The sequence below is a fragment of the Podarcis gaigeae genome (assembly GCF_964106915.1).
Source record: "Podarcis gaigeae genome assembly, chromosome: 2".
Taxonomy (NCBI): Eukaryota; Metazoa; Chordata; class Lepidosauria; order Squamata; family Lacertidae; genus Podarcis; species Podarcis gaigeae.
Window position 1 is genome coordinate 22,444,294 of NC_139679.1, and position 27,581 is coordinate 22,471,874.

The 27,581-nt window shown below is 46.3% G+C and overlaps 2 protein-coding genes across 3 annotated transcripts in view; both read right to left on the bottom strand.

Annotated features, from left to right (window-relative positions):
* The window catches only part of SPATS2 (spermatogenesis associated serine rich 2), a 48,091-nt gene extending 44,478 nt beyond the window's left edge, over positions 1–3,613 (bottom strand). The window contains exon 1 of one of the 2 annotated variants that reach the window (XM_083727596.1): positions 3,468–3,613. The gene's annotated coding sequence lies outside the window, so the exon portion shown is untranslated. Of the gene's footprint in view, positions 1–3,409 lie in introns of both variants that reach the window. The other variant, XM_083727597.1, reaches the window with a different exon arrangement.
* Positions 3,614–7,342: 3,729 nt separating this feature from the next.
* DNAJC22 (DnaJ heat shock protein family (Hsp40) member C22) lies at positions 7,343–14,060 on the bottom strand. The gene is made up of 3 exons (XM_083727787.1): positions 13,750–14,060; positions 11,154–12,038; positions 7,343–8,764 (listed from the first exon to the last, which is right to left on the bottom strand). Exons 2-3 carry the CDS (start codon positions 11,973–11,975, stop codon positions 8,585–8,587), a joined length of 1,002 nt encoding a protein of 333 aa, XP_083583913.1. The 5' UTR covers positions 11,976–12,038; positions 13,750–14,060; the 3' UTR covers positions 7,343–8,584.
* Between the last annotated feature and the right edge of the window lie 13,521 nt (positions 14,061–27,581).

The following is a 27,581-nucleotide window of genomic DNA, read 5'->3' on the forward strand; positions in this document are numbered from 1 at the left end:
GACCAGTACATCAAGAAAACTGGCAGTTCATTCTGCAAGTTTGTCTGATGGACAAAAACATAACTCCTCCAGCTCAGGTGGGCTGAGAGACAACACCATCTCACACACAAACACCCAACAACCCCTGACATCTCTCCTCCTCTCCCACACCAGCCTTTCAAAGGCCCTCCCTGCATCTCCTTCTCAGAGCCCTCTGACAAGGAAAGGGTTGCAGGGGATGGAGCTGTGGCCAAACCCAGGAGTTATAATGTCTCTCCAGCTGGGTGAGAGTGCCTGCTGACAGTCAGTCCTGATGTCTGGCAAAAATGTTTGCATTTTGGGCTCCAGGAGTTGGTGCATGGGCAAAGGAGTGTGCTCTGCTACTGCAGATGGGCAACAATTTATTTAAGACTTAATTGTAAATTAAATGCAATAATGATTTTGGGTTTGCTTATAAAGCCCATGACCCACTTGCACATGCTTCACAACCAAGAGGCTGAGAAATGCTGCTCTACAGCAGAGGTCTATTACCTGTAAGAATCTTTTTTCATTTTGTGATTTCAAGCAAAGGGAGATCTTCTTCCACTCCACATTTGAACAACATCTATATTGTGCAGCAGCAGCTGGCTAATTGGCTTTTGAGAACAATAGTCCCTTACCAAGCTATTTTAATCTTGTTGATCACATACATGAATCTTTCAAAGGGGCATAATTTGTAACTTACAGGTATTCTCACAAACACACACAGTTCACAATATACTAGGTTTATTACACAAATAGGAAATGCCCTAGCGAACAAATATGTTTACCCCATGTCTTTCTAAGCAAGGTAGAGAAGTACAAGCCTCTATATTAAAACCACACTGAAGAATTCAAGAAGTTTAAGTAACTATTCATTGGTTTCTACTTTAAGTTACACTTTAGAATTTGAGATTCATCTCAGCCTTGTATTTAAAGTACAAGCCTAATAGGCACAGGCAACAAGGAACTGCATGCAGGTGAGTGTGTAGGCTGCAAGAGAGATGGAGTGCTCTGTCCCTCTTCTGTGCCCAATATAGAAATCAGGTGGGTTGCTAAAGGACAGAAGTTCCTCCCCTTCAGATGAAGCACCCCTGAAAACATTCAGCTTTTGCTATGACAGCTTGTACCTCAGAAAGAAGTTTCAGTTCTGGCCTGGAGAGGCCTCAAGGGAGAACTCATTACAGAATGCCATGCTCACATGTTCCAAACAAGCTGAGCTGCAAGAGCATCTGCTAAATTCATTGTCTCTTTTCAATGTAAATCTCTGCCATTCCTCCCTTATCATTTATAACATTAATACTAAATAAAAGAGAATCAGACTCCTCCTGGAAGTGTTAAACCAATATATGGTCACTTCTTCCTTTCCCTGCTCCTTACAGTTACTTATCAATAAGTAAATAGAGATCATTTTTTATTTATTTCGGTGGTCTGTGTAAATTCTTGGGGTAACAAACTCTGGAATACATCCAGGTCTCAATGTCAGAAGATCCCTAGAATGGAGTGTCAGATTGCATGTGAGAATTGTAGGCCTGAATGCCAACTACGCTTCATAAAAGCCCTAACCTAGCACAGAGATGCAGTGGGCTGCTGGAGTAGGGACAGAGCTCTTCATCCTACCTATGTTAGTGTCCAACAGGCTAGTTAACTTCTGTGGGCTTATCTGAAAGACTGGCTTACCTATACCATCATTTACACAGCTCTTTAATTGTGCAGCATTATACCTGTGTTGTTTCTAAGCACCCTAACTGAGAATTCCACTGAAATCAATGGAACACGAACACAATTAGAACCACGCTACAAGCCTAGCCCAACACAACACAATTAGAACCAAACTGTAAGCCTAACAATTGCCCTACGAGGTAGGTAACCAAAAATTTAGAATGACTCCTCAAAAGCCACCTGATTCCAACTAGGCTATTCAAACTCAGGTCCCAGCACAGTAGGGTTGCCATATTTTCAAAGGTAAAAACCAGGACACCCTGGATGTGAGCTCCACCCCCCTTTTCCCACAAAACTGCCCCCAAAATGTGATTTTTCAATTGACTTGCCTATGATCCAGGACAAAGTGCCAGCTTTCAGAAATTCCCCGAAGTCAATACCACCTTTGAAATCCTGGTAATGTCAGGGAAAATGCAGATGTATGGCAGCCTTTTCCCTGCAAATTCCCTGCATAATGTTTACCTACTTATCAGAACTGTAGGCTTGCAATGCAGCTTTCTGGAAAATATATATACATATATTCAGATACAACTGAATCTGAAGTCTTGCAACATAACTTAATATAAATTGCATACATGGTAGGCAAACGAAAGCAGCAAATGATTAATCACTACAAACTGTAATCAAACAAGGCTCTCTGCACACTTAGGAAAACCTTACTTTTTGTTCAACTTCACTCAGCCTAAGTTTCCTGTCTCCCCTTCCCCTCCCCCCCCTCCCCAAGCACTGGGCCCATTCCCACCTACACTCAAGCTATAAAGTTCTTGAGCTTTTGTTCCCTCAGCACTGCTCCTTCAAGAGAAAGGTTACTGCTGCTCTTCTGTTCAGGAGACTGTTCTTTAAAAAAAAACCCAAAACCAACAACCACTCAAATGGTTGCTGGTCAGATGCAAAGCTTTTGCAGCAGCAAAGAGCAAAACCAGCGACTACTGCAAGCTGCTCACACCCTTTGGGAACCGCTTCCTCTCATTCGCGTCCCTATTTTGCACACTCTGCTGTCCGCCGCCTCCATCATTCCAGTGCCTCGTTGTTTCGGGGTGGTACCAAAAAGGGTACTATTTCCAAAAGTAAAAACCAGGACATCCTGAAAGTTGCTTAGTTTTTAGGAAGACCCCAACATTGTTGGTTCTGTTTTTTAAGGAAACAACAGAAATTGTAGAGCCTTTTTTAAGGAACCCCCAAAAATTCTCGATTTTTTTAAAAAGGAAATTGCAGTGGTCTTCTTTCTTTCTTTTTTAAAGGAAACCCAGCCGTCAATTCTGCCTTTGAACTCCCGGGAAAATCCGGACTTATGGCAGCCTTAGTGCCACGGCTCCAGTCTGTCTGGGAACAACCCCCTTCCGGCCTGGAAGCCAAATCCCCAATATGTGTGTGTGTGTTTGTGGGACGGGGCTGGGGGTCTTCCCCGCACTACTCGTTCACTGCCATAGGGAAATGCACTCTGGACATGCTCAGAGGCACTCTCGCGGTCCTTCCACAGGTCGCCCTGCTTTGCGGGAAAGAGGCCCTCGCCGTCCGCGCAGGCCCTTCGCTCCCTCACAAACCAGCTCCGCTCCGCCGCCCCCTCGACGGCCTGCCTCGAAGCCCACCCCCTCCTTTCGCGAAACGGCCCATTCGCTCGCCTCAGCCCTGCCTCCCCTGTCCCTCCATCGACCCCTTTAAGCGGCAGCGCCCGGGAGCCCCGTCCTACCCCGACGACGACCCAGCCGCTGTCTCCACAACCGCCGCCCCCCCCCCGCCCCCTTTACCTCAGGCCGCCGCCGCCAAACACCGGGAAAGCGAGCCCCGCCCACCAGCGAAGAGACAGAGAACGGGAGCGAGCAGCGAACGGTGCGCGAGCCCCGGCAGCCAATGGGGCCGCGGGAGCCTCTCCTCCCTTCAGCCAATGCTTAAGCACGGAAGCCGGCCAATGGGAGCGAGGCAAAGGCGGGGCCCTCCCGTCTCTCTCTCTCTCTCTCTCTCTCTCTCTCTCTCTCTCTCTCGCCAACTCCGCCCGCCTCTCCACCCTCGCGCGCGACGGAGTTCGGAGAACAACGGAGCCGCTGAAGCTCCGCCTCCCCTCCGCCCGCCCAATCGGGCTCCTTCGTTAAGGGACGGCCAATCAGGTGAAAAGGGGGTAACGCTGCTCTTCGCAGCGAAAAGCCAATCCGGGCGCGTGGAACGTGGCGGAGATGCCGCGGGTTACCCAATACCGCAGCACCTAGGAAACAAGCCTGTCTCTCTTTTAACCCTTTCTTTTCTTCCTCCGCCTGCGCGAATGGAGACGTGGGTTTGCCTGTTAATAGCGGCGGCGTGACAGGTAGAAATCCAACAGGTGACGCTTCAATCACCGATTCTGCGTTTCTATGCTAAAAAGTTGGAATTTCTGCCTGTCGGGCTTAAAGATTTTGATGGAAGTAATAATGGAATTTTGATGGAAGTAATAATGGAATACTGAATGGTTTGGTTTATATAAAATATGTAGGGATTTATGTTATGCAAAATGAACCATGGAAAAAGAAGACAGGGAATTCATTGATATTTTAAGGTTGTTTAAATGAATACTCTTAAATTCTAAAACAGAAAAATTAATAATAAATAAATAAATAAACGTACACACGCCACCTTAGGAGCTCTCCTATAGGAGAAAAGTGGCAATTCAGCCCGGACACTGAGATCCACTTCCAAGGGCCTTCTGGTGGTTCCCTCACTGTGAGAACCAGGCCTTCTTGGTAGTGGCACCCTCCCTGTAGATGTCAGGGAGATAAAGAATGACACAACTTTTAGGAAACATCTGAAGGGAAGTTTTTAACGTCTGACATTTTATTAGTTTATATGTTTTGCTGGAAGCTGCCCAGAACGGTGGGGAAAACCTAGCCAGATGGGTGGGGTAAGGTAAAGGTACCCCTGCCTGTATGGGCCAGTCGTGTCCGACTCTAGGGTTTTGTGCTCATCTCACTTAAGAGGCCGGGAGCCAGTGCTGTCCGGAGACACTTCCGGGTCACGTGGCCAGCGTGACGAAGCTGCTCTGGCGAGCCAGCACCAGCGCAGCACACGGAAACGCTGTTTACCTTCCCACTATAAAGCAGTACCTTTTTATCTACTTGCACTTAAGGGTGCTTTTGAACTGCTAGGTGGGCAGGAGCTGGGACCGAAAGACGGGAGCTCACCCCACCGCGGGGATTCGAACCGCCGACCATACGATCGGCAAGTTCTAGGCACTGAGGTTTTACTCACAGCGCCACCCGCGTATAACAATAGAATTATTATTATTATTATCATCATCATTATCATTATTATTTCTGTTCCTCAACCAAAACTCTTAGCAATTTATCAGCAACTAAAGGGCAACATGCTCCACTTGCTGCTAGAGTCACCCTCTTTGAAAAGTCCTGTTCAGCACCTCTCCCCGCAAAACATACAAGCTGATAGGATAGGTTTTGTATTGGTTATTTAGTTATCTAGTTATGACCCTCTTGCACATGATACTCAGAGTCATTCTTGAGCAGATCTCTTCAGATTCCCAAGGTGAAGCTGGGGCATTGCAAACAAGTTCCATGACTGAGCTTTGATGAGCCATTATTCGAATTCAGAATAAGAATTTGAAATTCTCTTCCCTCGGACCCCAATGTCACCAGTTATGGCCCGTTGTGGATTTGAGCACAAAGCCTATTTTCATTCGTGTCTGCAGCCTGTTATTGTGCTGTTGCTTCTTCTGAAATATAGACAAAACCCACACATATTTTCTTTGTGCAAAACCATAGGATCATTTTTCATTTCCCAAGGAATTTTTTTAAAAGAAAAAAAACAGGAGCCTGCTTTTCAGCAGCTCAACAGCAGCACCTGCTGGGATCAGCTGAGCTTGCAGGCTTTTCAAACCAACAAACCTCTATCTGCATCTCCTAGGAAAGGCAGTTGTGCGTGAGGAACAACACCACAATTCACAATCTGGGGTCCCACATGGACCACTTGAAAATTGTTAAAGGTCTTGGCTCACCTCATCCTGATTTTTCCTCCTGTTGTAGATATTGTAACTTGCATGACTTTTTAATAAAATGCAGATTATCTATAAATCTATTGGAAATGTTGTACCGTATCTTTTCGTGTATAAGACTAGGTTTCCCCCCTAAAAAATAACGTCAAAAATTAGGGCGTGTCTTATACACACATAGTGTCTCCCCCCATTTTCTTAAATCTGAGTCCCCCAAAATAGGGGGTGTCTTCTACATGGGGGCTTCTTATAGACGGAAAAATACGGTAATATCCAAAACTTCCAGAATGTCTTTTTCATTATTTGTTTTTTAAGTGTCAATTTTAATATGAAAAAGGACAGAGAAAGGTTAATAATGACAGTAAACAATGTCAGGTTGCACTGAGAATATAATGGCCACCGATATTTCCTATCTAAAATAAAACATACAAGTCAATACAAGTGTCCAAATAGGTATCCACATGACACTATAAAAATGTTGCCATGGTGGTGAAATATAACATATCCTTCGAGGTTTATGGCAACCATAAGGGCTTACATAAGATGTACTTTTGACCTCTTGTTAACTACTATACTTATAGAAATATACTTTAAAAGTACCGTATTTTTTGCTCTATAAGACTCACTTTTTCCCTCCTAAAAAGTAAGGGGGGATGTGTGTGCGTCTTATGGAGCGAATGCAGGCTGCACAGCTATCCCAGAAGCCAGGACAGCAAGAGGGATTCCTGCTTTCACTGCGCAGCGATCCCTCTTGCTGTTCTGGCTTCTGAGATTCAGAATATTTTTTTTCTTGTTTTCCTCCTCCAAAAACTAGGTGCGTCTTGTGGTCTGGTGCGTCTTATAGAGCAAAAAATACGGTACATGGGCATTGCAAATATGAAACTTTTTGGCAATACGTAATTTATATTGACAACTATTTCAGACCAAAACGAATACATCATGGATGTGCTCACCATCATATTCCACGACAAGGCATTTGCAACATTTCGCCTCCAGCATCTATAGTTCTTAAACAGGGCCTTCCTGTGCTGAAGTTGCGCAGTCCAATTTACCCGAAACATAATTTTTTGTTGGATCAACCTCAAATCTAGAGAAATGTTCCATATAGATTCTAGAGCAATTTCCGATTGTTTAGGTTGTATAGCATAATCCCTATTCCACAACTCTCTAGGTTCCTGCCAATCTACTTTACAAAGGTCCAAGAAGCATTTATAAACAGCAGTCATAGATTTAGCTTTCAGGGGAGATCCAGTAATTTCCTCCAACAATTGAGAAGTTGCTCAATGCAGATGGTCCATAAATACACACCAACAGGTATTGTAATTGAAGATATTGCCATTCAGCACTCACTGGTGAATTATATTAAAAATGCAATGTGGGGGGTGGGGGTGGGATCCATCTGAACCTATCAGTTGATCCCACCAGCAAACTCACAAAATTCTAAGAAACCCAATAAATGTATTCTTCAACTACTTGGAAGACTATTGGGAATGTAGATGCAGAAATGGGTACTATTATTTTGATAGCATCAAAAATGTCAATTTCAATATATTGTAGGGGAAAGATGCCTCACTATCTCCCCTGGTCAGACTATTTGGGATAAAGCGGTAAATCATAAGCTAACTTATTATGTACAAGCAAGAGAAAAACGTATAGGGAAAAAAATGTCTGATTTTATTTCCTTCTGGAACAAAAAATTTGGTGTTAATGTGAGACAGTGCTCATTATTTTCTTTAGTTTAGATTTTGAGTCTCTGTGGTTTTGGATGAATGGTTATATGCCATTCTTCTTTTCTAGGGTTGCCATATGTCTGGAATTTCCTGGACATAGCCGGGAACCAGCCGTCGGAAACTGTCCTGGTGTGGGAATTGCAGAAATGTCCGGGAGAAACCAGATGAATGGCAAACCACGTTGGCGATTTCCCTTAAAAATAGTTCAACAACTTTGGGCAAAACTACAGAATGCTCAGCAACTTTTCTGTCCGGATTTTCACTTTTTGAAATATGACAACCCTCTCTTTTTTGTACTTAAAAAAAAATACAATAAAAATATTATATATGTTTTCAAACCTCCTGAGTGGTCCCCCCCAAAAAAACCTCCCAAATATTATTAGCAAACATTTTATTTGTATAATAAATGTATCCTTCCTTCAATACAAATATTTCTAGGACAGAAAAGCAAAACTTGAAAGCACTGCTTCTCCTCCTATGTCAAAAGACAGGCAACATAAAAAGAAAAGGGATCATGCCAGGCCATAGAGCGCTGGAAAGTCTCTGGAAAACAGACCCAGAGAATTTGAAGGGCAAGGGGGAAAAACAGGGAGGAGGAAGTCTTGGCACCACCAAGTCAACAGATGACCAAGTGGAAGGGCATACTATATGTTATGTACTGAGTTGAATAGGAATCAAAAAGCAGCAGTCTGATTGGTCCTAGAACAATAGGATTCAGAATGCAGCAGTCTGATTGGTCCTAGAACAATAGGGTCCAGAATGCAGCAGTCTGACTGGTCCTAGAACAATGCAGCAGTATGATTGGTCCGCAGGAGCCACCCAATCCAGCTCCAGGTGGAAGTGAATCCGCAACCTGATTGGCCTACAGGAGAATCCCAAAATTAGCCAATCATGTGCGACCCATTGTGTAAATAATGTATATAAAGCAGATATTTTGGGGGAACTTTCATTCCTCACTACTATGAGCTGAATAAATAGCATGAAATCCACACTCGACTCCAAATATATTTCACTATACAATTTGTGTCCTCCATCTTCTGGACCAATGTAGGGCTGCTCTGAGCACGCTAAGAAGCTCTTTTGAGAACCATGGCTTCAAGGCGTAATGCTTTTATTCCCCCCAGCAACATAAACGTCAGTGTTTTATGGAGGCAGTCAGAGTCCGTCATGTCGGCTTTGGCTTCCTCATCTGTGTGAGGAGCTCGTAGGCAGCTTGTACCTCAATGAAACGTCTCTCCGCCTCTTCCGCCCGGTGCCGATTGTGATCTGGATGCCAAAGCTTCACCAGCTCCCGGTAGCTTTTGTGGATTTCTTCAGGTGTGGCATCGTGGTGGATTCCTAAGACCTAATAGGGAAAGGAGGAAACATTTCAGGCCTGTTAGGTGGAGGAGATGTCCTGGTGGGCCTCACAGCCAGTGGCACAGTAGAGGCTGATGTCGGTGGGGAAGCCAAGAACGACTGCCTAGTTTTATAGATCAGTATAAGCTGAGTCCTATGCAGAATGACCTTCATAGAATCATAGAGTTGGAAGGTGTTGGGAAACTGTGTCCGTGCAGCTACTCACACAGAGTCATTTAAGGTTTGGCAGACAGCCAGAAGGCAATCTGAAGGAGTAAGTCTGCCTGGTGATAACAGAGACATGGAGACCGCTCCCTGATTGATCAAGCTCTCTCAAAGGAGTGATAATTAATGGCCTCCTAACTGGTAGTTCGGAGTTTAGAGGTTCAGAGTTCTGTGTGTCAGTGTAGGAGTTGTGAGTAGTGTCAGAGAGAGCTAGCAAAAGATCCGTGTTCTGTTCCTGTAAATAGTCCACTGTATATAATAAACACCTAACTATAAGTTCCTGGTTCCTGCTTCGGCTATCCTGCCTGCAGCCAAGTCAACAATTGCTTCCATGGATTCTGCGTTTATTCTGCTAGGTCTGGCTAAGGTCCTGCAACTAGTCAGAAAGTTGCGAAACACCAAATAGGTTTTACCAATAGAAGGGACCCTGAGGATTGTCTAGTCCAAGGCCCTATGTTAACGGAGAAATCTGAGGGCTCCCTTGGACAAAAAACAAGGACACCAGCCAGGAATACCAGAGCAAAACAGCTGCCAGTAGGCTTGGTCTTTGTTGAAGACTGTTGCGACAGGACTCCCACCTGCCACAAGGTGGAACAAGATGGAAGCCCAGAACAAAAGAGCCCCCAAACTTTTATTAGCTGCTAATTCCCATTTTACACCCCCCCCCAAACTACATCATGGTTACATCATGAAAGGGGAGGTCTGGTGGCAGTAATCTGAGCATCCTGGACCCTGCCCCATGGTTCTCCTTGCCCTCCACCAAACACCCATCAAGTGTAACAAAAAAGATATTTACATTTCCCTGTTTCTCAGCCAAGTTAATCACACCCTTTTGTTTTCATCTGGGTTTGTTATTTCTGGAATGGCTGGAATTTCTGGAATGGCTACCTGTCTGGCACTCAGGTATCAGGATGCTAGGGATTATCACTCAGGCAGAGGGGCTGCTGAGTAGCTGAGCTCACATGTCTATCTGATTTTCTGGAGTTTTCCCAGTGAGCCAGTACATAGATAAAGGTAAAGGTAAAGGGATCCTGACCATTAGGTCCAGTCGTGGCCGACTCTGTGGTTGTGGCGCTCATCTCGCTTTATTGGCCAAGGGAGCTGGCGTACAGCTTCTGGGTCATGTGGCCAGCATGACTAAGCCACTTCCGGCGAATCAGAGTGGCGCACGGAAACGCCATTTACCTTCCCGCCGGAGCGGTACCTATTTATCTACTTGCACTTTGACGTGCTTTTGAACTGCTAGGTTGGCAGGAGCAGGGACCGAGCAACGGGAGCTCACCCCATCACGGGGAGTCGAACTGCCGACCTTCTGATTGGCAAGTCCTAGGCTCTGTGGTTTAACCCACAGCACCACCCACGCCCCTTACAACATATATAAAACATAGCAAAATAACAAACATTAAAAACTTCCTTATACAGGGCTGCCTTCAGATGTCCTCTAAAACTTAAGTAGTTCTTTATCTCCTTGACATTTGAAAGGAGGGTGTTAAAGATGGGAATAGAGACATTTCGATTCCCTCTTCCCAAAGCCCAAACTTCCTGTTTCCCAGTTCCACTTGAAAGATGGATAAAGTAGCCTTAGTTACCAGCTAAGTCCAACTCTAGCCTTATCCTTGAGTTGGCTGAAGATTCAAAAACCATGAATCTAGAAATATGAGCATGACCAAAAAAGCAACGTCGCCCGATTCACTTAAAAATGGAGCCAAATATCAGCAAAAGCCCCACAGAAGCCTTTTGCGCCCCAAAATCTGCATTCCACAGAGACTTCCTAAATGGGGTCACCAAAAAATTGTTATCTCCCAATTCACTCCAAAATGTCGCCAAACGTCACCAAAATCTCCACAGAAGCCTTTTGTGGCCCAAAACCCATGTTCCACGGAGTCTTCTGGAATGGGGAGCTCAGCATCCTAAACCACGGGATCACGGCATTGACATTGCCCTATTTATTCCAAAATGGTGCCAAATGCCAGTAAAAGTCCCTCAGAAGCCTTTTGCTGCAAAACCCCACATTCTGGAAAGACTTCTGAAACGGGGCCCTCAGTATCCTAACCCACATGGTCACAGCATCACCCAAAATGGACGTTGCCCAGATCCCACTCCTCTAGCCCAGTTGCTATAAAGTATACCGTCACGAAAACAAAACTGAGCTGAAGAGTATTGCCCTGTACCTTCAATGCCATCCGCTGCCTCTCGTTCTGGATCGAGTGCACGAAGGCAAAAACTTGCTCCCAGTCCTGGAAGGAGCCACCGCTGAAGCCCAGCATCTTCCAGGCATGGTAGGGCAGGAGGAGCACCGATTCCAGCGCGCTGCTCAAGGATGGGAACACACTGAGCCAATCCAGCGTGGATCTAATAGTGTCTGCTACGTAGCTGGCAGTGGCCGCTGTGTTGTAGAAGACAGAGTATGCCAAAGGTGTAGTGAAAGCAAGGTAGGCGAGGCCCAGTCGGTACAGTCGGGCACCAAGCTTCTCCTTGGTGCCCTTGCTGGATTTATAGCACCGGTGTCGCTGGGCTGTGACACTAGTTGTGAGAGTGATGGGGAAGATGGCTAGAGAGCGGCCATAGAAGATTGGTGCAGTTATGAAGGCTGCCTTTAAAGTAGCTTGAAGATCAGAGGATTGGTCACCCACTGCGGAAACCAGGTGAACTCCGAGTCCCACCGCCAGGGGGAGAGCCAGGAAATAAAAACCCGGGAGGCCTGAGAGACCCATCAGGGCCACCAAACCAAAGTAGATGCCTACTGAGGCTTGGCCAAGGAAACGCATAGGGCTGAAAGGTGGAGGTCCATCTCTGGGCAGTTCCAAGGTGCGATTGGCCTGCGTCACCCAACCCGGCAGCAGCCACAGCTCCCAGAGCCACCCTATCCCAAACCCGCCCAAAGTCAGCATCCACAATAGGGCATGGTTATCCCGGCCCAGGTAGAGATGATGGAGCCCAGCAGGGCCTCCCACGGCCCAGAGGGCAATAGCCACCAGAAGCCGCTTAGCCATCGTTCACCAGGCACCTCCTCACTGTGGGCAGGGCCCTCTGCTGCAAGACATCTCACTGGCGACCTGAGGAGGGAGAGAGCAAAAGGTAGCAGGTACATGAAGAACAACCCCCCCTCACCCGCAGCATATTAAAGGGCATTAGGCCCAATTGGGCCATGTTTCAGCTGACATAATACAAACACCCCTCCCTCCTCCCAAGATGTCCAATGTAGTAATAATAATAATAATAATAATAATAATAATAATAATAATAATAATAATTTATTTATTTCTACCCCATCCATCTGGCTGGGTTTGCCCAGCCACTCTGGGCAGTTCCCAACAGAATATTAAAAACATGATAAAACATTAAACAAACTTCCCTAAACAGGGCTGCCTTCAGATGTCTTCTAAAAGTCAGATAGTTGTTTATTTCCTTGACATCCACAGGGCGGGCGCCACTACCAAGAAGGCCCTCTGTCTGGTTCCCTGTAACTTCACTTGTCGCAGTGAGGGAACCTCCAGAAGGCCCTCGGAGCTGGAGCTCAGTCTGAACAATGGGGTGGAGACACTCCTTCAGGTATATATTTTCCAGGTTCCTGAATGTCCACAAGTAACTAGAAAGAGCTAGTATGATTTTCCTGGCAAGAAACAGTGGCCCCCACCCAGTGTTATTCAGATAGTCCCCCACCCCCTGGCTGCGATGGTCTTTGATTCTGACTTCAACCATCGGGTAAGACTGAGTTGATTTGGCAAAGGGTGTTTAAGGAGATAACAGAAATCACTGGGTTAAGACCGAGCAAAAGTCCAGAGGTAGCATTTTTATCTATTTATAAGGGGTGGGAGGTTCACAGGCTATGAAGGACTTGCTCACAAATTTATTGACAGCTGCACAAATTATGATAGCTAGGAAGTGGAAGGGGCAAGCAGAATATAAAATGGAAGAATGGTATAAAGAAGCGTGGGATATAGCTATTAATGACAAATTAACATGTGCCATTAAGGTAAGTTGGGAAATACGCAAGAGAAATGATTCTGAGGAGAAATGGAAGGTGTTTGTAGAATTTGTACTGTTAAAATGGAAAGGGGTCAAGCCATCACATGAGGTGTTGAAATATTGGAAGGCTGGATAGTTACAATGGAATGGTCTCAGTGGTGGGGTGCACAATTTTATTCTTATTTAATTATTATTATTACTTTGTCAAAATTATATATATATGTGTATATATATGTGTGTGTGTGTGTGTGTGTGTGTATATACACACACACACACACACACACACACACACATATATACACACACACAGTGATACCTCAGGTTACAGATGCTTCAGGTTACAGACTCCGCTAACCTGGAAGTAGTACCTCAGGTTAAGAACTTTGCTTCAGGAAGAGAACAGAAATCGTGTGACAGCAACAGGAGGCCCCATTAGCTAAAATGGTACCTCAGGTTAAGAACAGTTTCAGGTTAAGAACGGACCTCTGGAACGAATTAAGTTCTTAACCAGAGGTACGACTGTGTGTGTGTGTGTGTGTATGATTGACTTGATTCCCACCTCTCTGTTTCCCAATGTAGATCTTCACTCTCCCCATGTTCCTGATGAAGATCTTTATCCCCTCCTTGTTCCAGCTGTAGATCTTCCCTCACCCCTTCTTCCCTGGCGGCGGGGGAAAGTACCATTTTGTAGTTTTCCTCTGGTGCCAAAACGACTAGCCCTACCCCCTACGGCCCCACTGTTCCCAACATAAAGGATTCCCCAGCCACAATGCTTCCTATAGTCAGAGCTTCCCATACCTGCTGCACGCTGGATCCAGCCACTCTGGGCTCCCCGCCGCTTGCTGAATCGAGGAGGCAAATCTGAACAACACAATCACTGCAGCTCAGTGGCAGAAGACATTCTTGGCATCAAGAAGGTTCCAGGTTCAATTCTTGGCATTTCCAGGCAGAGCAGACAGTACTGAACTAAGTGAACTGATGGCCTGACTCACTCTAAGGCAGTTTCCTTTGTCCCTAGGAACAGCGTTTCCAGAACCATAAATCCACACCTTTCGTCTCACTCCCAGTGGGGGGAACATCGGCACAATTTCATCAGGGCTATAATGTCGACTCAGAAAGCCTTTGATCCCGTTGCACTAGGCTGGACTTTGCTTTCCTGGGGTGGGGGCGGGGACTGGGCACAGGACATCTGTCAGGAAAGGGGGTGGGAAGAGTGGCCAAAGGGCAGTGCGGTGGCACACCCAACATACCGACAGCACTGAAGAGTCAGGAGCTGTGTCGAAGGCCTTTGTCACAGTATGGAGGGAAATCATCACCGGAGCTGGGCTTTTCCCAATTCATCCATGCATTTCAGAGTTATCCACACAGCACCAATTGCTTCTTTCTTCTTCGGCGATCACTCGTAGCCGAGTCAGATTGTCTTCCATGAACATGGTTTTAAAAGTGAGTCCGTAAGTGACTGTGGAGGCCAATTCTGGATCCACACGTCCTTCCACAGTGGGGACATAGGTTTCCAGGCAGGAGCTGATCATGGTGAGGGTTTGCCAAGCGTGCCCTCCTCTTAGCACATTTCTCCCTTTCGTCCTGAGTTCGAGCATCTTCAGTGCTCATGACACCTTTGGTAAAGGCCGTTCTCCAACTGGAGTGCTCGCAGGCCAGTGTTTCCCAGTTGTCAGTGTTTATACTACATTTTTTTAAGATTTGCCTTGAGACAGTCTTTAAACCTCTTTTGTTGACCACCAGCATTATACTTTCTATTCTTAAGTTCAGAATAGTGTAGTTGCTTTGGAAGACGATCATCAGGCATCCGCACAACATGGCCAGCCCAACGAAGTTGATATTGAAGAATCATTGCTTCAACACTGGTGATCTTTGCTTCTTCCAGCACACTGATATTAGTTCACTTGTCTTCCCAAGTGATGTGTAAAAATTTTTGGAGACATCGTTGATGGAATCCTTCGAGGAGTTGGAGACAGCATTTATGAGTGGTCCATGTTTCACAAGCAAATAGTAAGGTTGGTAGTACAATAGCTTTGTAAACAAGCATTTTGGTTGGCCTGCGAATGTCCCAGTCCTCAAACATTCTGTGCTTCAGTTGGGAGAAAGCTAACGTGTATTACAAAACACACACATACACGCAGCATGTAGGAATGCACAACGGAGGCATGGGCTCCTGCAAACTGGCACAGATGTGCATTCAAAGGTTACATTCAATTTTTTGGCCCGCAGCAGCTATGCAATCTGATCAGCGATATGGTTGCATTTGGACTGAGGGATCATCAGGACTCTTCCTTCCGGATGGGTGGAGCAGAGAGAGCTATCTAGCTATGGAGAGGCACATGGCTCTGTGAACACATATCCGCAGGGGAGTCTTTAAACCTCTTTTGTTTGTCAGCATCGCCCTTGAGCCAGTGCCACCAACTGGACTCATACACTTCAGCCCGACTGGGCTAGGTGAGGTGGGTAGCACTTCCAGAGACCACCTTCTGCACAGGAACAGGTCAAAGTGCTGTGGACTCACAGCTTAGAGTTGTGAGCACGGATTCACTCCAACAAGAAGACAGTCGACGCACTGCAGGGTACAGCAGAGTATAGCAGAGCATAAACGACTCGGAGAGCAGCTCTGTAGAATAACTTATTTTATTTTATCTACAACTATAATACATAACTATGTACAGAGCTAAATAAGGTCTAAACGAAAATGCTGCACTACACTGAGTGTCTGCAGCTGCTCTTAGCAGCAACCTTATCTATACAGACGATCTCTCTCTAACACTCAGTCTCTCTCTCTCTCTCTCTCTCTTTGATGTGAGGCTGGAGCAGAATAAGTAGAGAGCAGAAACCGCCCCCTCCTCTCTGGAGAATCAGCAGAGAACATCAGCAGATTCTTGGATATGGGAGGGGTGAAATCTCCTCATTGTTAACCACCAGCATTACACTTTCCATTTTCAAGTTCAGACTTAAAAATGTACTGTTCTATACCTAGCACTCAACCAATGCTACCCTGATTTTTTAACTACCATTTGTTTCCCCTGGGATACACAACTTGGGCGTGAGTGCTTCAGTCCCCCAGGGCATAAATAATTGGGCAGTGTCCTTTTTCAGAGCCTGCTCAAAGTCAAAAGCCTCCATAACTCCTTTTGCAGTGCATGGGAGAAATGGAAAGCTAATACTTCTGAGCCTGTTGGTAAAGCTTTAAGGACATCAGAACTGCCTTCCTGGATCAAACCAAAACCCACCCAGTCCTGATGGCCTCAGAAAGTTTCCAAACTGTCATCTACTGTTGCTGCTTGCCTGCATCTGATGCTCTCGTAACTCAGAAGTAAAAACCTACTGCATTCTCTGGCATTCAAGCAAGCATGCACAGAGCTGGAGCTTCAGAGGCATACTGTGTCTGAACAAAGAGGGGTTTTGTCTGGGTGCCTTTCCAGCAATTCTTTCTCCAAGCATTGGAAGACCCCCCCCCAGTGTTCCTGCATATACTTGACCCACCCCTGACAGCTAAGAGTGGTCCAATTACGCCAGATCCAACTAAAGCTCAGTACTGTTAAGATGCTTTGCAACGCAGGTGGCACTGTGGTCTAAACCACTGAGCCTTTTGGGCTTGCCGATCAGAAGGTCGGCGGTTTGAATCCCCGTGGTTCAAATCTCCTGTTGCTCTGTCCCAGCTCCTGCCAACCTAGCAGTTCGAAAGCACGCCAGCACAAGTAGATAAATAGGTACAGCTGCGGCGGGAAGGTAAATGGCATTTCCGTGCGCTCTGGCTTTTCTCATAGTGTTCTGTTGTGCCAGAAGTGGTTTAGTCCTGCTGGCCACATGACCCGGAAAGCTGTGTGTAGACAAACGCTGGCTCCATCGGCCTGAAAGCGAGATGAGCACCGCAACCCCATCGTCGCCTTTGACTGGACTTAACCGCCCAGGGGTCCTTTACCTTTATCTTTACTGTTAGGGTAAACTATATCCAAAACTGGCAGAACTAACCAGCAGACCAAGCCTCTGTGCTGGAAGGTACCTTCAAGCCGAAAAACACTTGAAGGATTAGCTATCAACAGCTAATGATTGTTGATATATCTAGAGTGGATCGGAAATTATAGAGACCTGCGTCTGATAGATGGTGAAATCTGTAATTATGTGTTGATTGATAAGATGATTGAGGACCAGGGAAACAGAAAGCAAGTACTTTACTGCGGGTGTAAACCACAAGCATTTCACAGGTAAGCTTCATTCCAATGATCCTCTTTTGCATGTCTCTTACCTTATATAAGATACTTGATTCCCATCCAGATCCAGGTTTTTAGCAAAGAGGTCAATCTGAATCAGTCAACAGGAATAACTTGTTTATTTATTTATTGCATTCCACTAGGTTGGGTTTTTTTTAATGTTTATTGAAAGTTCAAAAAGTACATAACTATATGTGCACCAGACATGGTGAGACGCAAACAAAAAAGACAGAAATGTTGGAGGGTATGAAAGTTGCCTAGGAAAAAGGGAAAACACGCCACAATGAAACCATGGTCCAAGGTTTTAGACTACATTTGACTGCTACTCAAGTGCCCTGTGTTACCAGGTCATGTGGCAGCAGGTGTGAGACAGGTAAACTCATGCACTTTTCAGATTCAAAATCTGTAAAGGAAGAATCAGGAATGAAGAGATGCCCTCTGTAGCTACTGCTTGAACTGCAGGAAGAATCCTTGCAACTCTTGAATGCAAGCCAGGGTAGCAAAGGACTACATTTAGACGGCACTTCTGATTCTTCTTTTTCAAGTCATGGGTTCAAAGCAGCCCCACTCAGCTATCAAGTTGCCCATGGGGGTGGAGTCCTGGATCTGGCCCTCCAAGAGGATTCAGTTTCCCATCTCTGATGGGAATGCCAGTTACTTAATTAAGCACTCATCTCACACCCAGGACTAAAACATCACAAACATCCATATATAAAAATTTAAAATATATACAAATAAACAGCCATGTAAAATACAGTGGTACCTCGGGTTACAGACGCTTCAGGTTACAGACGCTTCAGGTTACAAACGCTTCAGGTTACAGACGCTTCAGGTTACAGACTCTGCTAACCCAGAAATAGTACCTCAGGTTAAGAACAGAAATCGTGTGGTGGCGGCATGGCAGCAGTGGGAGGCCCCATTAGCTAAAGTGGTACCTCGTGTTAAGAACAGTTTCAGGTTAAGAACGGACCTCCGGAACGAATTACGTTCTTAACCCGAGGTACCACTGTATATAATGATGAGGATTTTCATTGGGATTTCTTCCTGCTAAATAGCGCCATTCACCACTCTAATTGATACTGTTGATAAAAAAACTCAGCCACCCTTGCAGTTACTTCCAGGTTAATGTCACACAGATAGAATCTGACATGTTCATTGTACCGTGATTTTAGACTACCCAAATAAGGAGATAGCATAGCTGATTGTACAATGGACAGTAGAATAGGATATGTTCTGCAGTGTCCGGCACATTCAAAGAACACCAGCAATGTCTGCTGCTTCTGTGGATGTTTAAATATCTGCCCTTCACAAAAGCTGAGGGGGAAACGTTCAGTCAGGCTAACAAAGGACTGGAATTATTAATTTTGAGATATAAGTGACTGTTATCTGTTATCTGTAAACCATAGAAGTTGGGTAAGCAACTTTTATTTAAAGCTGACTCAATGTTTTGTTTTTCAACGTCCCTTAATCTGGTTTGAATATTGCGATAAATATATTGCTCACTTGAATTCTACAAGGGTTCCAAGTCAAGACCAAAAGATCTCATTTTGCTTAAATAAGTCAGAGAGCAGACTCAAAAGTAGTCTTCCAAGCTCTGCAGTAAATCTCCCAAGTTGCAAGCTCACTTGAATACAGGGAAAGAGCAACACTGCCCCAGTAGCCTTTCTGTGGTTTTATTTTTATTTTGCATTGCTTCAAATTAAAGCGAGTTCAAGTTCCTACTCTTAGGAAATGCTTTAAAACACCAGGTGGCAGCATCTATCTACATCATCCTAAAAGCACAGACAAAACTCCTAACTAGGGAGTGGAACTCTTTGTTCAAGGATCTCTGTCTTCACAGGTGCAACACACGAAGGAAGAATGTCATTGGATTCGGGGATAGAGGAAGCACTTTGAGACATTAAGAACTTCCTACACGAAAGGCAGTCACATACAGGAATTCGCACGAGGCCCCATGCACAAAGAGGTACAATCGTTGTCTTCAAATATCTGAAAGGCTATGGAGAAAAGATGGAGAAGACTTGCCTTCTGTTACTCCAGAGAGCGCACAAGGGGTCCTGCTTGCAGGTTTCCTATAGCCATCTGGTTGGCCACTGTGACAACAGAATGGTGGATTGGATGGGCCATGGGCCTGATCTATTATTATGTCCTTGAACTAATAGGTGATAATGGAAGCAGATTTCAGTTGCACACTGAGACACATCTTAACAGGGAGTTTCTGTTATGCCCATCTGTCAAGGACCCTGTAGCTGCAAAGATTCCTAGGTTAAACTAGATGACCACCAGATCCTTCCATCTCTCAAATCCCATTATTCAATTACTATTGGTGCACAGTTTCTATGGTGTGTACTGTGCTCGGAAAGCCGCAAGCGATTGGAGTTTCATTGATTGCCACTAGTAGTGGATGTCAATTCCCACTCAGAAGTATTTTCTGTCTAAGAGTTGCGGGTGGCGCTGTGGCCTAAACCACTGAGCCTCTTGGGCTTGGCGATCAGAAGGTGGGCAGTTCGAATCCCTGTGATGGGGTGAGCTCCCGTTGCTCTGCCAACCTAGCAGTTCGAAAGCACACCAGTGCAAGTAGATAAATTGGTACCACTGTGGCGGGAAGGTAAACAGCGTCTCCGTGCGCTCTGACTTCTGTCACGGTGTTCCATTGCACCAGAAGCAGTTTAGTCATGCTGGCCGCATAACCTGGAAAGCTGTCTGTGGAAAAACACCGGCTCCCTCGGACTGAAAGCGAGTTGAGCGCCACAACCCCATAGTCGCCTTTGACTGGACATAACCATCCAGGGGTCCTTTACCTTTTACATTTTTTTGCTTTCTGTCTAGGAATGTCACAACAAGTAAAAATAAGAGTTTATTCCCCACCAAGTAACCAAAGAAAATTGGTGGTGGGAGGAACAAAGATGCATATGATAAATGTTTGGGTACCAGGAATGTTCCCACATTTGCACAACGAATGTCTGCGCCACTTTATGGTGGGCCAGTCCATCCATCCATCAATTTCAAAAAGTCTTAATACATGGACATCATCAAACCAAACTCTTAATATAAAGTTCAGCTCAGAATGAGATTCCCAGCGGCATAGGCAGGAAGGAAGACCACCCACATTTGTTCTGCCTACTGCATTATTCTGTTTGCAACACAGAATATACTTATCAGTGTACAGTGGTACCTTGGGTTACATACGCTTCAGGTTACAGACTCCGCTAACCCAGAAATAGTACCTCGGGTTAAGAACTTTGCTTCAGGATGAGAACAGAAATCGTGCTCCAGCAGCGCGGCAGCAGCAGGAGGCCCCATCAGCTGAAGTGGTGCTTCAGGTTAAGAACAGTTTCAGATGAAGAATGGACCTCCAGAACGAATTAAGTTCTTAACCCGAGGTACCAATGTAGTGTACAGAACTCTTGTGCTAAATTTGTTTATTGGGAAGGCCCCAGGTCTGGTTATCTGAGAGTCACTTCACATGTTAACACTTTGGTGGATGTTGATAAAGGATTTGCCCATCTGCAAATGGTAGAGTTTTCCTCTTACGGCCTAAAAAAACCCATTGCTTCTCTCTGCACGTTTCTTTTTAAAGTAGTTGTAATTTTGGTCCCTGTTCAGGAAACAGACCTGCTACTGAAATATACAGTGGTACCTCGGGTTACATACGCTTCAGGTTACATAAGCTTCAGGTTACATAAGCTTCAGGTTACAGACTCGGCTAACCCAGAAATAGTGGTTCAGGTTAAGAACTTTGCTTCAGGATGAGAACAGAAATCGTGCTCTGGCGGCGCAGCGGCAGCAGGAGGCCCCATTAGCTAAAGTGGTGCTTCAGGTTAAGAACAGTTTCAGGTTAAGTACGGACCTCTGGAACGAATTAAATACTTAACCTGAGGTACCACTGTATCTCTTTAGAAGAATAAGGCATCTACATTGTCATGCCCGGTGCTCACATTAAATGAGCGCTGGGGCACAATCCACTATGGCCTTTTGTCGGTACTGATTTCAGAAAGCTGCAAGTGAGCAGGCATGATATGGCAGAGCTTAGGGAACGAATTGAGGGCTTCTGACCCTCCAAGTGTCCCTATTTTTCAGGGTCAATCCCGGATTTACAGAAGCCATCCTATTTTCTGATTTTAACTCAGAATGTCCTGCTTTCCCTTAGGGTGTCCCCATTTTCATGGGAGAAATGTTGGAGGGTATGGAATCGGACGTCCCTATTTTCATGGGAGAAATGTTGGAGGGTATGGAATCAGACGTCCCTATTTTCATGGGGGAAATGTCGGAGGATATGGAATGGGACGTCCCCATTTTCATGGGAGAAATGTTGGAGGGTATGGAATCGGATGTCCCTATTTTCATGGGAGAAATGTTGGAGAGACGTTTCTATTTTCATTGGAGAAGTGTTGGAGGGTATGGGGCTCCCCCCCGCCCATCCCAATACTTCAAGAACTGGACAAACACATGCAAAGAGTTAAGTATCCCAGGACCCTAGCTGCTTGCATTAATAAAAGACCATCCTTGTCAATCTCATACCGAGACAGATATGTAAACAGGCAGGCAGGCAGGCAGGTAGACAAGAGGGACACCCTCCCTGTTTATCCATTTATCAGTCGCTCCCCTCTGCCTACAGCAATTCATTCCCCCCACCTTTTTGTGTTAGTTGACCCATTGATGCATCCAGCATCCATTTCATCGGGGCAGCTCACCAGATAGGCAGCATCTCATTGCCCATGCAAATTTCATTCCGACACCCCCATAAAAATTTATGGCACCACAAAGTCTCCCCTGACCCACCACTGCAGGGAGATGGCCTGTCTGGCTCTCCTTAGCGAGCTCCTGTTTGCTCAGGCACTCACAGTATTATCGTCCTTATTTACATAGATTAGTGAGTAGCAGGCCGCCAATTTGTCCTAATTCATAATTAATCAGCCCAATCTCCTTGTGCGCTGTTGACTCAGCCGCATGCCTCCCAGCCCCATGCAAATTGGGATAAATTTGCTTCGACCTGGAGGTGGATTGGGAGACTTTAATATTTAATTTTTTAAAAAAACCACACTGATGCCCCAAGGCTGGTGCGTTGTTGTTGTTGTTGTTGTTTTTGGTTTTGTTTTGTTTCCAAAGGATGGGAAATACTGGTGTGCTTGACACATCAGACCATGACCTGACTTTTTAGGGGTTTTTTGTAGGCATATTCTGCAACATGTCCTCAATGCCACCCTGGTGCATTTATGGTAGATTTATACTGGACCGTCCACACATAATTCTGCTTTGTTAATTGTTCTGCAATGCTTCCTTCCCAATGTTATCAATGAAGTCTGGAATGACACTCTTGTGCTATTGTGTAACAAAAGAGGGACACACACACACACACACACACACACACACACACACACACTGAACATTTGTGATATGAAAAGTTACAGGATTTCAGCAGGAAGTTACAGTACATGCAGTGTGTCAGGGACTGTGCTGAGAAGTATTCGCGTCCCTACATACATACATACAATTTTGGGGTCTTCCTAAACCAACATTTGGGGTGTCCTAGCTTTTACTTTTAAAATATGGCAACCCTGGCGCAAGTGGCAAGACTGCAAAGCAGGAGTGGGGTGGACAACCTGTAGTCTTCTCCATGTTGCTGGACTACAACTCCCATCACCTCTTGGCCATGATCGCAGGGGCTGATGGGAGTTGGAGTCTAGCATCTGACTGTAGCAGGCATAGGCAAACTCGGCCCTCCAGATGTTTTTCGACTACAACTCCCATCATCCCTGACCGCTGGTCCTGTTAGCTAGGGATGATGGGAGTTGTAGTTCCAAAACATCTGGAGGGCCGAGTTTGCCTATGCCTGGACTATAGGGTAGGGCTAGCCCAAGGCAATTCGGCAGTGGAGGCAAACCACAAAATAGTGCCCTTTGCTCTGCCAGAGAAGAAGGGGTGAATAAAGATCTATTGTCAGAAGGGCGGCACTGAGGAGGAATGGTGGGAGCCTCCCTCCCCCTCCCCGATCCAGATCCTGACTCTTCCCAGGAGCAGGAGGACAGTATAGATTTGGAACAGTGGTTTGCAGAGGGACATAGTTCAGAAAGCAGAAGCTGGGAAATACTGGATGGGGAACAGCCAGGAGAAGAAGCACTGGGGGGGGAGAGAGTTAATGGATTCACTGTCTGTGGAAAGCATTCATCCACTCTCCCCAAGGTCAAGAAGAGCAGATAATGTGTCAAGAAGAGAGTACAGTGGTTACGGGCTCAGGTTACAAGATGTGGTAGTGATGTGGGTGACTTGGGAGGAAGTGGGTGGGACCCTTAACTGGGAGCACCGTCATTCCTAGGAAATGGATTCTTTATTCTCTTGCTGTGATCATTAAAGTTTCTAACTGGTAAGAAGACTCCTTTTCCTTTGTTCTGCTTATCTACTGTCAAAGCGGGGAGGAAGCCTATTCCCTTAAGCCTGACATAAAGGTAAAGGGACCCCTGACCATTAGGTCCAGTCGTGGCCGACTCTGGGGTTGCAGCACTCATCTCGCTTTATTAGCCGAGGAAGCCGGCGTTCAGCTTCTGGGTCAGCATGACTAAGCCGCTTCTGGCGAACCAGAGCAGCGTATGGAAACGCCGTTTACCTTCCCGCCGGAGTGGTACCTATTTATCTACTTGCACTTTGACGTGCTTTCGAACTGCTAGGTTGGCAGGAGCCGGGACTGAGCAACGGGAGCTCACCCCTTCGAGGGGATTCGAACCGCCGACCTTCTGATCGGCAAGTCCTAGGCTCTGTATGACCACCCCAATATCATCATGAGCACAAATCATCATGAATGCACCCTTGAAATGACCACTCAGGGGGCCAATGTTGCTAACAGGTGTTCCTCACCTGCACAAAAGGTGCAGTCTCTGATTTGGCACTGGCTGCCTTTGTTGCTGCTATTTCACATGTTTGTACCAGCTATACTGTACTGGGTAAGTCAGGAATTTAGCTTTTCTCGGAGCAAACTGCAGACTCGGTTCCACATGTTTTCTTCTGGGCGCAGAGTGTGCAGGCCGCTGTGGCACAGATCCGGACCTCTTGCAGCTTTTGTGTATTCCCTGACCCGATCAAATAATTTCACTTAGTGGCCTAGCAGTGACGTTGACAGGTGAGAAAAACCCTTCTTCCTCTGAAAGCCCTCCTCTACGCATTATGCCTTCAGCAAACAGAGTTAGGAACCAAAACAAAACCTTTTTCTAGGCATCACCCTAAGTTCTGGTCCCGCTTAGCTGGCAGGAGTCATCAGCATCACAGCTCCATTAGAGAATTGATGGCTATGCGCAGAGACAGTGAGGTCACAGAGAAAGGGAGAAGCAGTTAAAACAGACCGGCCGGGAGCCAGAACTTCTGGGTTTAATCCTTCCTTCTGGGAAAGGAAGAGGGGTTTAAATGCCTGCGATGGGAAGTAAGATTACAGCATTTCATTCCCAGATATGGAAGGTAAGTGGAGTCCACTTTCATGGGAATAGAGCTTGGATAGAAGAGGGGGGAGAGTGTTAAATATTTAACAGGCTGATGAATTTTAATGCGGAAGTGCTGCCTCTTAGTGCCATCTTATCCCCCTAGGAGCTGGCGGTGCAGCATGGCCCTGAATCACCGCTGCTGATTAGCAGGTCCTCGTCCTGTGATTGACACAGATGTTAACTCTGCTCGCTGCACACCTGGATTTTGAGCCCTCCCCAGTAGGATGTATCTAGGGTTAGCCCCCACCCAAAGTGGCTTTCCGTGAAGCCCGCTCAGCTTCCGCAGTGGACGGTATTGTGGCAGGGGACCCAGGACCTTCCAGTGACCTGGCTGGAGGGCGGAGGGATGCCGCCTGCATCATAGGGACTCCCAGCCGCGTCACACCCCCTGGCTGACCAATCAGCACAGCCAGCGACGTGGCCGCTGGCCATTTAAACGGCAGCATGGTCAGGGGGCGTCCTCATCTCACCCCCTCGATGGATCTCCCAGCCCACCCACTTTCTTCTTATGTGTTGCTATGACAGCGGCCTTGCTATGGGCTAATGTCAGCTGCCATATTGTTGGGGCAAGGTAGGAATTTTTTCCACTTGGCAAATTGGCACCAGCCATTGGGTTTTCACCTAGTTTGTAGCAATTGTCACAACTCTGTAAGGTTAGGCATTGGGTAAGCCTTGGTTTGGATGGAGGGGTGGCTGTATCCTGTTAAAGGGATCTGGGGGTGTGGATCTTGCCTGAAGCCTGGGTGTGGGCTAGGGCCATGTTGTATCTGAAGGAGCGTCTCCACCCCCATCGTTCTACCCAGACACTGAGGTCTAGCTCTGAGGACCTTCTGATGGTTTCCTCACTGCGAGAAGCCAAGTTACAGGGAACCAGGCAGAGGGCCTTCTCGGTAGTGGCACCCGCCCTGTGGAACGCCCTCCCACCAGATGTCAAAGAGAACAACAACTACCAGACATTTAGAAGACATCTGAAGGCAGCCCTGTTTAGGGAAGCTTCTAATGTTTGATGCATTACTGTTTTTTAATATTTTGTTGGAAGCCCAGCCAGATGGGTGGGGTATAAATAATATATTATTATTATTATTATTATTATTATTATTATTATTATTACCCCAATGGGGACCCCGTGGAGTGCCCCTATTTGCCATATGTAATAAGGCTCCCCCTGCTGGTGGTTTACCCTTAGTGGGACTCCCTGCAGATGGGCAGGAATGGTGATATAGTCCAGTTTCACCCAATGCCTAAGCTAAACTGCTCACATCTATAAACAATAAAGTTATGGCCTCTTTTATCCCATTAACTCCAAATATTTGTGTCCGTGTGTTTATTATCTAAGGGAACTGCGGGTCCTAGGACCTCGGCCTGCAATCAAAGGTTCCCACTGCTGCGGTGTGAGGTTAAGGGAAAGGACGGCGAGTGGAGTCATCTAGAAGGGGGAAGAAACCATCAAAGTCGGAAATATGGGGAGTGGGGATGAATGGGAAGGGATAAAATCCTGGCACAGGTTTCCCACTGGCATCTGGTTGGCCACTGTGAGAACAGGATGATGCAGGGCTTTTCCGATGTTCTTAATGGCATGGAACAAGACAGTCAACACACCACACCTGACTTTGGAATACCAGGCATAATTGCTCCAAGAAAAACACAGGCTGCAATTCTCCAAGCAGAGAGAACTCTAAGGGTGCAGCAGTCTGTTTCTAGGGTTACCATATGCCCAGAATTTCCCTGATGTATATGGAATGGATAGTGTTCTCGAAGCTACAAACATGAGTCTGACCAAACTGTGGGAAGCAGTGGAAGACAGGAGTGCCTGGCGTGCTCTGGTCCATGGGGTCACAAAGAGTTGGACACGACTAAACGACTAAACAACAACATCTGGAATGCCGCCATCGGCAGCAGTATCTGGGCAGAAATCAGCAAAAATGTCAGGGAAAGCCCATGTCAGCAGTGTCGTTTTTGCTGATTTCCCACAAAAATAGCCAAAATATGTCAAAATATGTCAAAAAAGCTCAGCAACTTTTCCTACCATCCTACCTTTACCTACCCAATGACCTTCATGGCTGAGTGGAGATTGGAACCAAAGTCTCCCAGGCCTCAGTCCAGTACCTTAACCACTACATGACACACACACAACTTCTGAAGAAACACCAGTTGGTGGGAATGAGAAGCGGAGAGAGCGCTCTTGTGCTCTTGTCTTGGTTGTGGGCTTCCTATAGGCAGCTGGCTGACCACTGTGAGAAATGGATGCTGGACTTGATGGGCCTTTGGCCTGACCTGTTTTGACGCTTTTTGTCCCTTCTCCTGTGTGCCTCCTGAGGCCCTTCTCAAGGCCTCTTGCGTGGTCATCTTCTTGTATAAAAAGGTACAGTGGTATCTCGGGTTAAGAACTTAATTCGCTCTGGAGGTCTGTTCTTAACCCGAAGCACCATTTTAGCTAATGGGGCCTCCTGCCGCCGCTACATAATTTCTGTTCTCATCCTGAAGCAAAGTTCTTAACCCAAGGTACTATTTCTGGGTTAGCGGAGTCTGTAACCTGAAGTGTATGTAACCTGAAGCGTATGTAACCTGAGGTACCACTGTAAATGTAAAGGACCCCTGGACTGTTAAGTCCAGTCAAAAGCGACTATGGGTTTGCGGTGCTCATCTCACTTTCAGGCCGAGGGTCATGTGGCCAGCATGACTAAACCACTTCTGGTGCAACAGAATACCATTACAGAAGCCAGAGCGCACGGAAATGCCTTTACCTTCCCACCACAGTGGTACCTATTCATCTACTTGCACTGGTGTGCTTTCGAACTGCTAGGTTGGCAGGAGCTGGGACAGAGCAATGGAAGCTCACTCGGTTGCGGGGATTTGAACTGCTGACCTTCCGATGCACACGCCCAAGAGGCTCAGTGGTTTAGGCCACAGCACCACCTGCATCCCTTTCTTCTTGTATACC

What these genes read in the sequence shown, in the direction of transcription:
- DNAJC22 (XM_083727787.1), bottom strand. Translation starts at nt 11,975, where the DNA reads ATGGCTAAGCGGCTTCTGGTGGCTATTGCCCTCTGGGCCGTGGGAGGC. An exon ending in GGCAGCGGATGGCATTGAAG is followed by an intron (nt 8,765 to 11,153) that starts GTACAGGGCAAT and finishes TTTCCCTATTAG; the next exon opens with GTCTTAGGAATCCACCACGA.